General features: G+C 39.5%; 1 protein-coding gene across 1 annotated transcript in view; it reads left to right on the plus strand.

Annotated features, from left to right (window-relative positions):
* The window catches only part of IQGAP3 (IQ motif containing GTPase activating protein 3), a 58,125-nt gene that overhangs the window by 22,673 nt on the left and 21,804 nt on the right, over nt 1-13,648 (plus strand). The window contains exons 15-21 of the mRNA XM_051993784.1: nt 2,603-2,693; nt 4,068-4,235; nt 4,339-4,478; nt 7,377-7,547; nt 10,871-10,954; nt 12,134-12,205; nt 12,307-12,376. Of these exons, the coding sequence (XP_051849744.1) occupies nt 2,603-2,693; nt 4,068-4,235; nt 4,339-4,478; nt 7,377-7,547; nt 10,871-10,954; nt 12,134-12,205; nt 12,307-12,376 (796 nt within the window). The remainder of the gene's footprint in view (nt 1-2,602; nt 2,694-4,067; nt 4,236-4,338; nt 4,479-7,376; nt 7,548-10,870; nt 10,955-12,133; nt 12,206-12,306; nt 12,377-13,648) is intronic.

The following is a 13,648-nucleotide window of genomic DNA, read 5'->3' on the forward strand; positions in this document are numbered from 1 at the left end:
AGAATAAAATTTGTTTTTTAAACTCATAATTGAAGGAAATGCTCAATGTTAATTAAGAGTTAATGAAAATAGAGTAAGAATTCCTGCTTTCAGCTACAACCAAAGAAAGAACACTGAGAAATGAATTTATTTTTACCTTCTGAATCCAATTCTTCCTGTGCAACAAGAGAACTGTTCGGTTCTGCATACATATATTGTATGTAGGATATACTGTGACATATTTAACATGTAAAGGACTGCTTGCCATCTGGGGGGCGGGGGGAGGGAGGGAAGGAAGGAGGGGAAAAGTCGGAACAGAAATGAGTACAAGGGATAATGTTGTAAAAAATTACCCAAGCATGGGCTCTGTCAATAAAAAGTTATAATTATAATAAATTAAAAAAAAGAATTCCTGCTTTATCAGTCTTTGATTATATATTTGAATATCAGTAAATGCATTTCTAGTTCTACAAAGGTTTTCTTTTATAAAACATTTCATTATAGGATTATAGATTTAGACCTAGACTATTTAAAAAGAGCCTCATTTTACAGATGAGGAAACTGAAGCCCCAAGGTTCATACAAATGTCAGCATTTGAACCCCATTCCTCTGATTCCAGAGGCAATGCTGCAATATAGGTTGTGTGTGTCTGTATCTTTCTATCTCCTTGTGTGTCATTCTTTACAATGACATGTTTTATTGATGTATCCTTCCCCAATTATTGAATATTTACTCAGTTTTCAGTTTTTCCCACATTACAAATAAGCTATGAAAATCTTTATAGAGAAGAGACTGAAATTTTTTTAAATGTGGAGAGAATCTTGAGAGTCTTAGATTGAGCGTGAGAGTCACTCTGACATATAATAAAAAAAATTTTTTTAATAGTAAGAATATATTGTGTTTTAAGGTTTGCATAGTGCTTTACAGATAATTCCCTCTTTTGATCCTTCATCCCTGAGATGTAGGTGCTATTATTATCTCCATTTTATAGTTGAGGAAACTGAAGCAGAAATTCTGGAAATTCAAAAGAAGGATAAATTTGGGATAAAAGATAATGAAGTCTGTTTTAGGCATGTCAAAATGAAATTAATAATACTTACAAAATTCTAATATTTTATCAGTGTAAGTATTCTCTTTAACGAAAAATCAAGCCCTTATCCATATCTTCCTAGACAATTTTAAGAATTGTTGTGGCCAGAATACAAATTCATGCCTTGGGGATGATCCTTTTGGGGGGATAATTTTCATAAAATATGAATATGTGCATCTGATCATCCCCTCATAATCCCACCAATGGGATAATACTTTAACAGAAACTTATTAAACAGGGAAGACAATGAGAATTTCTGCCCAAGACCACCTCTTCCAGCATCTCAGGTTCCCAACTTGGATGTTGTCCTTGACCCCCTGCCCTCTCCCTCATCTTGTAGAGGTTGCTGAAGTTGCATTCATTTCAGTTTTCACATCTCTTATAAGTGATCCCTTCTTCATAGCCACCCAATCACTCCCTAGTTAAGGCCTTTATCACCTCTCACTTAGCTTCCTTATTGTCCCTGCTGCCTCCTCCTCCTGGTTTTCTTTCATACAGCTCCCAAAGTGTGAAGCCGACCACTTCATTCCCCTTTCCAATAAAATCCAATGGCTCCTTATGACCTCTAGGATCATCATAAACACCTTTCTTTGGCACTCAAAGTCCTTCACAACTTGGCCTCAAACTCCCTTTCTAATCTTGTTCCAAATTATTCAGAGTGAAATTGTTCTTCTTTCTGGAATTTGTACTCTGTTTCCCTGTACCAGTGCCTTTGTAATACACTCCCTCCTCACTTCCAATTCTTCAAACTTCTAGCAAGATTAAGCTTATAACAGTTTTCTTTCTGATCCCCCCAGTTGCTGACTCCCCTCTCTCATCATCTTGTGTCTGTTTTTTACATGCCTATATATGTCCTTAGTGTCTTCTTCTGTGGAATGTAAGCTCCTTGAAGGTAGGGATTGATTTACTTCTATCTCTGTATCCCTAGCACCTCCTAGCACAGTGTCTGGCACAAAGTAAGTGCTTAAGTGCTTGTTGATTGGTTCTAGGTTTCCTCCTGATTACCTGTGAAGTAGAAAGTGTGAGAATAACATTCTCATTTTACACTTGAAAAAAGTCTAAGTGAGGGACCCTAGATCATTAGTGAGTAGTAATTCTAGAATTTGGACCCTACTCTCTCCCAGTTCTAACCCTAGCACACCTTCCAGTACTAATAGTGTTTCTGATTGCTCTCCAAAAAGCATGCTCCATTTGCATAGTTACTGGCAATGTCCAAAGCGCCAGCTAACAAAGTCTTTTACTATTATTTATTTTTGCTATTTTGATGAGTGAGAGTTTTAGCTTTTTCAAGCATTTGTTCACAATTTGTACTTCATTTTTGGTGAATTGCTGGTTAAATCTTTGGTCCCTTTAAGAGGACAGCTTCTGCTGCCTGTGGTTGGATGAGAGGAGATAAGAATACTTGTTAGAAGGTCCAAGTCAAGTCACAATGGCAAATTAACTTCATTAAGGAGAAGAGAGAGGGAGAAAATCTTGTAAAATTGGAAATCCAGACTAGTCTCTAATTTTCCTTCCTCTTTACCTTTACTCTAGGTAACAATGGACCCCGGAGCTGTTCTATGGTTGGAGGAGATCCGCCAAGGAGTGGCCAAAGCTAATCAGGAGACAGAAGCAGCTCAGAACAGTAAGAAGGATAAGGAAATTATGCTCATTCCTATTTCATTCCCATCCCTTTTTATCCACCTCCTGAGAAGAGGCAGACTGTCAATAACAGAAGACCTGTTGGCTAGACTGTAGGAGAGACTTTTTGATAGTCAAAGGCATGAGAGAATCTTTATTGTATTCAGCCCCCATCTGCTGCCTCGCTTGTCCTTTCCTGACTCTCCTCCTCATGCATTACTCCCAACACTGCCACATGCCAAGAGTGTATAAGAAATCATGCAATAGGCTGAAAAAATATCTTCCCCTTTTTCTTCTTCTGCCTTTGGGTTGGATTCTGGTTGGGACTCTGTCCCTAAAATGTGTGTGAGTTCATTCAGCTGAGTGAGATGGGGAGGAGAGGAGAAGAGGAGGTTCAATCAACAAATATTAAGTATCTGCTCTGTTCAGAATGCTGGGTTAAACATAGGCAGCAATCACGAACTCTGTCTTTGCTCTCAAGAAACTTGTAATTACCCAGAAGTGCTCTTTTTGTTTAGGTGAAGGTCAGACTAAGATGATTCTGTGGTTCGGAGTCCAAAGTTCCCAACTACAGAATTCTTTCAACTTCTTTAGCCAGGCTGCGTGAATTTGAAATTTTGGGGGGACCTCCCTGGAAAGCTGTTGTTCCTATCAGGGGCATAAAGTCCTTATCACAGAAGTGATGCCTGGGTGGGCTTTTAAAGGGTGGTTGAGGATTCAGTATTTCCCACAGTTCTGGCACGTTGGTACTTAATAAGTGTTTATTGATGGACGGATCAATGCAGCAGCCAAAAAAGGTGAAAGGAAGTGAGAATATAGAGTCTAGTTGGAGGACAGAGAAGTAATCACATTTGACTAGAGTTTAGGTTGTATAAAAGTGTATGAGGTAAGACTAAGGTAAAGCTGATGCAAAAACCGATTCATGTTTTCTCTTTGCATCATACCTTCTGTCTATTTGTTCAGCTTCTTGAAGGGCATAGCCTTAGTGTCTCAGTAAATCAAGCCTTGTCTAAGGCTTCTCACCTTGTTTTTTGCCAGCTCTCTGCCTTGGATCCCCTATTCCATGTTCTCTACCCATGTCTTGCCTTTAACTACATCAAACTGCAGTAGTTGTTCTTTTTTCCTGAGATGCTTGGTTCTCCTTTATCCATCCACTTCCATTTCTGACCCCTTCCTAATCTAGTTCAACATTGTCTTTCTTTCTCCAGGGGTCCTTGCTAGACTGATAGCAACCCTTCCCATTTCCATTTTGCTGTCTTCTCTTCCCCATGTCACTGTATTTCTTCTCTCTCACCTCTCCCATAGTCCAGAACAGCATGTTTCTTGGGGAAACTCCTTAGGAACTAATTGACTTTTCTCTTTTATCCTGCCACCCTAGTGGCCCTGGGAATGGCTGCTATCAACCAAGCCATCAAGGAGGGGAAGTCAGCGCAGACAGAACGAGTATTACGCAATCCTGCCGTGGCCCTTTGTGGGGTAGTCACAGAATGTGCTGATGACTACCAGAAGGCATTGCAGGACATCATGGAAAGGAAGCAACAGCCAGGTATCAGTCCTCTACCCTGCCTTTGTTCTCATTCCTCTTCCTTGTCCCGCCATCTCTTCAAATCTCTCTATCCCTTCTACCTTTTTCTATGGCTTCTCTTTAGGAAACAGATTCTTCTGGGTCCAGCATCAGACGAAGGATGGCATTGCCTATTACTTCCACCTGCAAACTTTCCAGGGGACCTGGGAACGCCCTGTTGATTGTACCCTAAATACTTCCCACCTCACCCGTGAAGAGATCCAGGTTAGTGAGAAGGGAGGCTAAAACCTCCCGACTTGATTATGGATTGATCACAGTCACAATAAGCTACTCCTAGTGAGGTTCCTAATTTTTTGCCTGCCTTCTTTCAAAGATCAGGAGGCTTCTGTGCTTGCCCTCGTGGCCTAAAGTCAAGTAGCTTGGAAACTGGGAGGGAGGGGGTCCCCTGGGGCTTCCCCGAGAACTTTAGACTCAAGCAGTCTGGCTAATGAAGTTGAAAAGAATTCCATAGCCAGGAACCTTCAACTCTAGATCATAAAATCATCTAGTTTGGCCCTCACCTAAATAAGAAGAGCTGGTGTGAAGAACTCCAGTGAGGAGGAGGCTGCTTCCTCTTTGAGGCAGCCCTTTGTACTTTGGGATAGATCTGACTGCCAGCAGGTGCTCCCATCATATCGAGCCTAATTTTGTCTCTTTGCTGCTTCTACTATCAGACACTGCTTTCCAAGATCAGAGCCAGACCAATTCTCCTTCTGTGTGGCGGCCCTTTGGATGCTTGAAGGCAGTCTCCTGCTCCCCTTCAGTCTTCTCCTCCTCTTTACCCTGACATCCCTACTATATCTGTCTGCTGATTTTTATATGACTTGATCTTAAGGCTGTTGGCCATGTCCTGATTTTTATCTTCTAGATGCCTTTCATGTTAGCAGTATCTTTCCTAAAATGGGGTACCCACTTTAGGTTTTAGCCTCTCTTCCCACTCTTTCCCCTCCAATCCTCTCCTGAAGCCTCCAAGGCATAACTGACCTGGATTTCTTCACTGGTGAGGTGGGAGTTCTTTTTCATATTCATTATTTCACATAGTTCATACGCCAATTTTTGTGTAGCCTTTTCCCAATTATTGGACATCAGCTATGTTTCCAGTTCTTTGCGACGACAAAAAAAATGCTACTATAAATATTTTTATATCTTATTTTGAGCTTATAGTCTCTAAAATCTCAGAACTTTTTTCTGATGAATTTCTGTATAATCCTACCCTCTTCTTTAATCTTTTAATTGTAAAGTTAATTTAAAAAAAAAACACACAAGTAAAAGATTTTGCATTTATCCCTATTTAATTTAATCTTAGATTTGGTAGTATGATATGATGGATAGAGAGCCAGATAGTCAATATTGGTCAGGAAGACTTGGGTTCAAATATTGATTGTAGACACATACTAACTATAACTACAGTCAAGTCTCTCCACCTCTTACTACTACCAGGAAACTCTATGACTACAAGTTACCAAAGAGTTGCTTTTATAAACAGTTTCCAAATTGACAGTTCTTGGCACAGACGAAATCGCAGCTCCAAATAAAAAAGATTCAGCTCAGATTCTAATCTAAAAGATCTTTTTGAATCTTGACTCTCATTTAACATGCTAATTTATATCTACCAACATTATGTCATCTGCAAATTTGATTAAACATTCTCTCTATGACTTTATCTGAGTTATAAATCAATTAATATATGTAGGTCCAAGTACAGAGACCTGGAACACTTTTGCAAGAGACCTTCCAAATTTACATAGAAACATTTAAAAAAAACTCTCTGGGCCTAGCTATTTAACCACTTTCAAATCTACCTAAGCATATTGTATATATTAGAGTCTCCAACCTTCATCTTTTCCCTTAAAACAGCATGAGAGATTTTTGTCAGGATTAATTAAAATATAAGTAAATCATAATATTTTCCCTAGTAACCTGGTCAAAAAGGAATATGAGCTTAGTCTGGCATGGCTTGTTCTTGATGGCTCTTTGGGATCACTGCTTCCTTTTCTAGATGTTCACTGACCAACTGAAATTCTGCCATTTTAGCCTTCCTTAATGGCTTCAGTGTACCTCTGATAATCTTCAGATTTATGATTTTGTCTTCCTCTATTATTTGCCCTCTTGTGTTTTGTGCATGTCTTTTAAAAAACCCAACTTGGCCATTGAGTTCCATATATATCTACATCAAGCTCTTCAGACAGCCCCCTGTTTTCATTTTCATCAAAATTGAGCTGCCTCTCCTTGTAGGATATTAGTTCTGGTCTCCTGCCTACCCTTCTCCTGAACTTTTTGAAATCTGTTCTCCCCAAATCTGATGACAGAAACTGCATTGTTTTCTTATTATCATTTCTAAGCTTCCCACCATTCCTGTCCCTAGAAACCAGTTTGTCCTTTTTGGTGAGGTTCAAATCTAGAACAGACATTCCTCCTATCATTTCATCTATCTTTGGAAGTATTAGAAGGTCAGAAAGGGCAAGTTCAAAAGTGATTAGCTTGTGAAACTATGTTTTATATGACTTTACTTATATAATCAGCATATCACTTGCCTTTTCAAAGGCAGAAGAAGGGAGAAAATTTGGAACTCAAAATTGTTCATTATAATTGGGGAAAATACTTAACAAAAAATAATATATTTAAAAGTTATTAGCTCACCTTCTCTGGGCAGAAAAAGTGCTAACAGATGTCAAAAAAAATTGAAATCCGTCATCACTATCATATATCTCTATACCATACTTTGAAAATTATTTCCCAGGCCTCTCCTTCAGTTCTTTTTGCTTACCTTCTTCTGAAAGGTTATACCTTTGGAATGTCATATTTTAAACATAGCTCCATCACTATTAGCCATGTGACTTTGGACAAGACATTTCCCCTAAACTAGATCCCCTAAAAAATGATCTAAATAATCCTGATTTCTATTCTAGCTCAAAAGGCAGTGATCTACTAAGTGCTCCAGGAATGAAGAAAGTACTATAGGAGCATGAGGGAGGGAGATAGGCAGAGTGAATGATCAAAGTGATAGATGGACATTGAAGTGGGAGCTAGAGAGAAAACTTCCTTTACCTTTACTTGACCATGACAATCCAACTACCTGCCAGGTCACTTTAACCCTCTCTACCATTCATTCTTTTTCCACAGGCAGCAATCACAACAGTTACTGCCGCCTATGACCGACACCAGCTTTGGAGGGCCAATGTTGACTTTGTCATCCAGCTCCAGGCCCGGATGCGAGGCTTTCTTGTTCGGCAGGAATTTGCCAAGCATTCTCACTTCCTAAAGATCTGGCTCCCAGCCATTATCAAGATTCAGGTAGAGCTCTTCAAAACTCTGGATTTTTTTGAATTTTCAGCATCTCACCCCATCTTCTATACTGAGCTAAATTGTCTTTGGGTCCCCAAAGGATTATTCCACAGAAAATGGAAATCCTTTGTCTGCCCAAAGAACAAAATGAAAGGAGATTGTAAGAGAAGGGATAGAAATTCCACAAGGGGGTCGTGGAGAGGGTGAAGTGAGAGAGGCAAAGTACAGAAGTTGTCTTCTGCCTCTTTCCTCCTTTCTAAACATGCTCAAGGTTGCTATTCCAGAAGCCTTCTCAATAGATATCTTGAGTAAGTTATTTTGGATGGGGTCAATCTTATCAAAAATGTCATTCTTTCCTTAAATCATTATCTTTTTCCTCTCCTTTATCATTCTATATTCCCCTTGGGCCAAGGATTTGAGACACTTCACCTTTTAGATTTGTTGGGGTGTGTATGTGTGTATGTGTGTGTGAGGTGGTCCCTTAATTCAATAAGCATTCCCCTTGCCTAAAGATCAGCTAGGACATACAGTGGATAGTCCACTGGGCCTGGAGTCAGGAAGGCCTGAATTCAAATCTCTTCTCAGAGCCTTTTTAGCTGGGTGACTCTGGGCAAGTCTCTTAACTGGGTTTGCCTCAGTTTCATCTATAAAATGAGCTAGAAAAAGAAATGACAAACCACTCCAGTATCTTTGCCAAGAAAACCCCAAACAAGGTCATGAAGATTTGGACATGACTGAATATCAACAACTGTCCCATAGTCTACTGAATGAAAGCCCAGTCTCAGCTTCACATTTAAGGGCTCCCATGGTCTGGGCCTAACCTCCTGCTTTCCTACATGTGGTCTGACTAGAAAGAGCAACAGCCTTAGAGTTAGGAGACCTGAGTTTTAGGAAGAAAGGATAGGAGGGTAGTGTGTGTGTGTGTGCGCGCGCGCGTGCGTGCACACGAAGACTATATGTTTGTGTTGGGTGTGTGTGTGCATGAAGACTATATGTTTGTGTTGGGGATGTGTGTGTGTGTGTGTGTGTGCGCACGAAGACTATATGTTTGTGTTAGGTTTGTGTGTGTGTGTGTATGTATGTATGTATGTATGTTTGAAGGTGTATATTGTATAGGTATGTGAGTGTGACTACTGATTATATGGTATTTATGTGGGTTGGTGGTATGTAATTATAGTAGTATAATGCTGGGCATGGAAATATAGATAGATTTGGTATACATTATACATCTATCAATCAGTAAACATTTAAGAAGTACCTACTAAGTGCCAGGCTAAGCCAGCCCTAGGGATAAAAATAGAGGCAAAAGATAGCCCCTGCCCACAAGGAGCTCACTAGCTAAAGGGGGGAACAATTAATGTAAACTAAATGCCAGTTAAATAAATAATAGAAGGAAGGCATTGCAATTAAGAAGGGCAGGAGAAGGCTTCTTATAGAAAGTGGTCAGTGGAGTGGAGGAGTGAGAGCTGGAATCAGCCAATGAAAATGTTCAAAGCCAAAAATGGAATGTTTTGTTTGTGGAACATCCAGGAGGCCAGTGTCATTGGACTGAAAAGTGCATGTTGGCACTTAACATGTATTGGTCAACCTGCCGTTTGAGGGAGGAGGTGAGGGGGAAGGAGGGAAAAAGTTGGAACAAAAGGATTTGTAACTGTCAATGCTGAAAACTTACCTATGCATATATCTTGGAAATAAAAACCTATAATAATAAAAAAATTAAATTAAAAAAAAGAAAAGTACATGTTGGGGGTAAGAGGGAAATGGGGTTCAAGAAGACTGGAAAAGTAGGAGGGGGGGGCTTGGTTGTGAAGAGCATTTTGTATTTGCTCTTGGAGGCAACACTGAGCTGCTAGAGTTTATTGAGTAGGAGAATGACATGACATTTTAGGAAAATCACTTTAATGGAGAATGGATTAGAGATAACAGAAACAAGGCAGACAGACCCACCAGCAGGCTATCCAGACATAATCTGATCGTGGGAGGATAAGGCTCCACACCAGAACAGTGGGAGTGTCAGAGGAGAGAAGGGAGTCTATTCAAGAGAGGTTGCAAAGGTAAAACCAACAGGCCTTGGCAACAGATTGGATTGGGACAGAGTATGGAAAAAGGTGGGGGTGAGAGATAATAAGTCTCAAGGATTGGGAGGATGGTGATCCTTTTGTAGTATCAGAGAAGGGAGGAATGGCGGGACGGTTCAGGGGGAAAGATAATGATTCTCTTTTAGATATATTGAGTTAAGGTATCTACTGGATATCCAGTTTGCATTGTCTAATATATACCACTTTCTTTAGATATGTATATTGCCTATTTTTTATATTTAAATATACATGTTTTGTGTGTGTGTGTATATATATATAGATATATGTATGTTTACATATATAGGCATGTATATATGCATCTATGCATACACACACACAAATATTTATGGACGATTCTATGTGTATTCAATATGGATATATTGTTATGTGAGAGAATACAGAGTCTTCCTGAGTGTGTTTGGATGAGTGTTTGTTCTTTGGTATATATAAAGATTTATGTGGATGTATGATGTTTGTTTAAGGGAAAGCAGTATGGAATTAAGATTGCTAATTTGGGCATCAGGTCACCTTGGGTCAAATTTTGACCTTATTGTTTATGACCTTTGTGATATTGGGCAAGTATTTTAATCTTTTTTTGGCCTCATTTTCTTATGTATAAAATTAGGAGATTGGGTTCCACAATGCTTAAGGCCCCTCCAACTCTCAATCTATGTCTATTAACTATGTGCTCTTAGGGGTATTAGTCTATGACACTGGTGGGTAATGATTTGGGACATGCAGGGATAAACTTTGCAGACTGGGTCTTCTACAGATTCATATTGTTGAATGAAAATTTACTTTTAGATGACAGTGCCTTCATTTCTCTCTATATCATACAAAGCTTCTCTACGAAGTCATCCCTGATTGCCTCCAGATTTTCCTAGAGCATTTTGTCTGCATAATTCCTTTACTCCATTATTCCCTGCCTGGTACCACATTTTTGGGAATCCATGTTGTGCTTCCCCTCCATCTCCTCCAACTGTCTCGGTAGAACATAAGTTCCTTGAAACCAGGGACTGTCATTTTTCACCCTTGCATAGAGTGAGACCTAGCTTAGTGTGAATTTCACTTCACACTATTGTAGTCACTTAAATGTTGAATTTGAATTTGGAAACAAGTAGATTCTCTATCTTTCCTGGTTTGCACCCTCACTCCTGAGCATCTGAGGATGGGATATGATTTCGTGGGCTGTTCATGTTGGAGGAGGGAACAGGGGTGGGGACAGATGAGACAATTTCTTTTCTCTATTAACAGTCTCATTGGAGAGGTTACCAGCAGAGAAAAATCTATCAAGAACGAATGAGATTCTTAAAGGCAAATGTGGCATCTGTGATGAAGGTACCCATGGTTGGGTTTCTGGGGACTTTCTCTTTCTCCCTATGAGGGACCCGTTAGCAGCAGTTTCTTTAATCTCCCTTTTTTGCACTGTCTAGAGGAAATGGCCTTATGGTCAACCCTAGGCTGAGAGTAAGGAGACACAGGGACTAACCAGGGTGAATGGCTTTGCATAAGTTGATTAACCACTGTTAAATTAGTATTATTATATAAATATATATATATATATATATATATATATTATATATATATATATATATGTATAAATTATTACCCTCACCCTCTTTTTTTCCCTAAGTCCCTCCTTTCTGGCTCTGAATTTCCTCCTTCATAGAATGGGGTATTGGACCTCAAATAGCCTTTATGGCCCTAAATCATGTGGTCCTATAAAATTCTCCATAGCCCTTCAAGGCTGGCAATCCAGAGATCCTGGGGAGGTTAAGTGGGTTGTTCAGAGTAGTACAGCACATGCTATCTATCAATATAGATCTGGAAAATGGAACCTAGACAGCCAATTCCCAATTATTCATTCTTGTTCCTTCCGCTTACTCAGAGTGGATGGCAATGCTGCGCTAGTCATTTCTAAGCAGATCTGTTTCCCTGCCCTTGTTGCATCCCAGTGTTATAGGAAAGGGCTTTTTAGATCATCCTCCCTAGATTATTGAAGGAAATTCAACTCGATAACATTATTAAGCACCTGCTATGTGGATGGGGCACCAGGTTTGGAATCAGGAAGACTCATCTTTGTGAGTTTATATCCAATCTCAGCTAACTGGGTGACCCTGGGCATGTCACTTAATGCTGTTTGCCTCAGTTTCCTCAACTGTAAAGTGAGCTGGAGAAGGAAATGGGCAAACCCTTCCAATATCTTTACCAAGAAGATCCCAAATAGGGTACAAAGAATCCTGCACAAATTAAAAATGACTGAAAAACAATACAACATGTGCCACGTTGTGCTAAGCTCTAATAATACAAAAAAAAAAAAAAACTTGTGACTAGAAATACGTCTGAGCCTAAGAGAGGAAGCCAGGATCTCTAAACTCCTGTTGGATTTCTGTTTAAGTTGTTATTACATTTTCTGAATTCTGGGTGGGGGACATCACCCTGCAATCTGAGAGCAAGGGTTTGCATGTAGCCTTGACAGGGATAGCATGTCTCTAATACTGTATCTCCTTCTCAAAGATCCAGGCCTGTGCCCGGATGTGGGTGGCTCGGAAGAGATATCGGGAAAGATTACATTTTTTCCAAGAGAATGTAAGTGCTAGCCCCTCATCCTCCTTGGGTGCCATTTTTTAATCCATGCAACCAAAGGAAGAGGAAGAAAGATAATTTTCTCTTTCTCTGCCCACTAATAGATTAATTCAGTTGTGAAGATCCAGGCATTTTTCCGAGCCAGGAGAGCCCGGGATGATTATAGGATGCTGGGTAAGTTGGTTTGCAGTTCACTTTATTGGTTTTGGTAGTGAGATTGCTATATGATTTTAGGTAAGCTGCTTTACCTCTCTGGGTTTAATTTTCATCATCTGACAGTTCCAGGCAACCTCCATCATTCCTGAATTTTTCTTTTGATTTAAGGGAAGATCTTTAGGCAAAAGGAGACACAATCCTAACTCTTGGGAAGCTTCTGCTCTGAAGCTTCTAGCTATTTTCTGCTATCATAGAATAGGCTTAGATTAATAGCTAGACTCTATAAAAAATTAATAGATTTTATCATAATACATTAATGAGCAGTCTGTGTCTATTATCTTAGATCCAGCCTAGTCAGCTTTTGAGAGCTCTATCACCAGAAAGTGGTCAGGTGCTGAACTTTTTCATTCATCTGAATGCACAAATACCATCCTCTGTTCTTTTTATTTTTTAAGGCCATTAGGTGGATGCATTGTCTAGAACACCTGAGTTCAAATCTAGCCTCAGACCTACTAGCCACTAGACAAGACCTGTGACCTCTCTCCTTCAGTTTCCTCATCTGTAAAATGAGGAGTTTGGATTCCGTGGTTTCTAAGATTCCTTTTAGCTCTAAATCTATGACCCCATGAGCTCAAACCAGGGAACTGGAATTGGATGGGGAATGATCATTGGAGGGAACTGTAGGTCTGGGGACAGGACAACAAATGGGACTAAAATAGTTCCTTAAAAAGTCACTTTGAGAGCAGCTAGATGGCGCAGTAGATAGAATGTTGACCTTGAATTTAGGAGGACCTGAGTTCAAATTTGGCCTCAGACACTTAACACTTCTAGCAAGCCACTTAATTCCCAAATGCCTCAAAACAACAACAACAACAAAAGACAGTATTTAAAACCAAAAAAAGGCCACTTTGAGTAGACTTTGGATGGAAAATGCCATCAGTATCCAGAGAGAGAACTATGGAGACTGAATACAGATTGAAGCATATAATTTTCACCTTTTTTTCCTTGTGTGTGTTTTTTTTCCTTTTGTTCTTATTTTTCTTTCTCAAAGTGACTCATATGGAAATATGTAAAAAATGAATATACATGTATAATCTTAAAAAAAACAAAACAGGCACTTTTTTTTTTTTAAAGCCATTTTGAGCATCTGGGTATGATATGGGTATCCTTGGGGAAAGACTGGTCAGGTTGTTATCTCAGTTATCTCAGAATGAGAATGTCTGAATAGAAAGAAAGGAACAGGACTAAGGAATCTGAGGAACATGGGAATGGACAGTATGTATTAGAGGT

Source organism: Antechinus flavipes, chromosome 4, assembly GCF_016432865.1.
Source record: "Antechinus flavipes isolate AdamAnt ecotype Samford, QLD, Australia chromosome 4, AdamAnt_v2, whole genome shotgun sequence".
Lineage (NCBI taxonomy): Eukaryota > Metazoa > Chordata > Mammalia > Dasyuromorphia > Dasyuridae > Antechinus > Antechinus flavipes.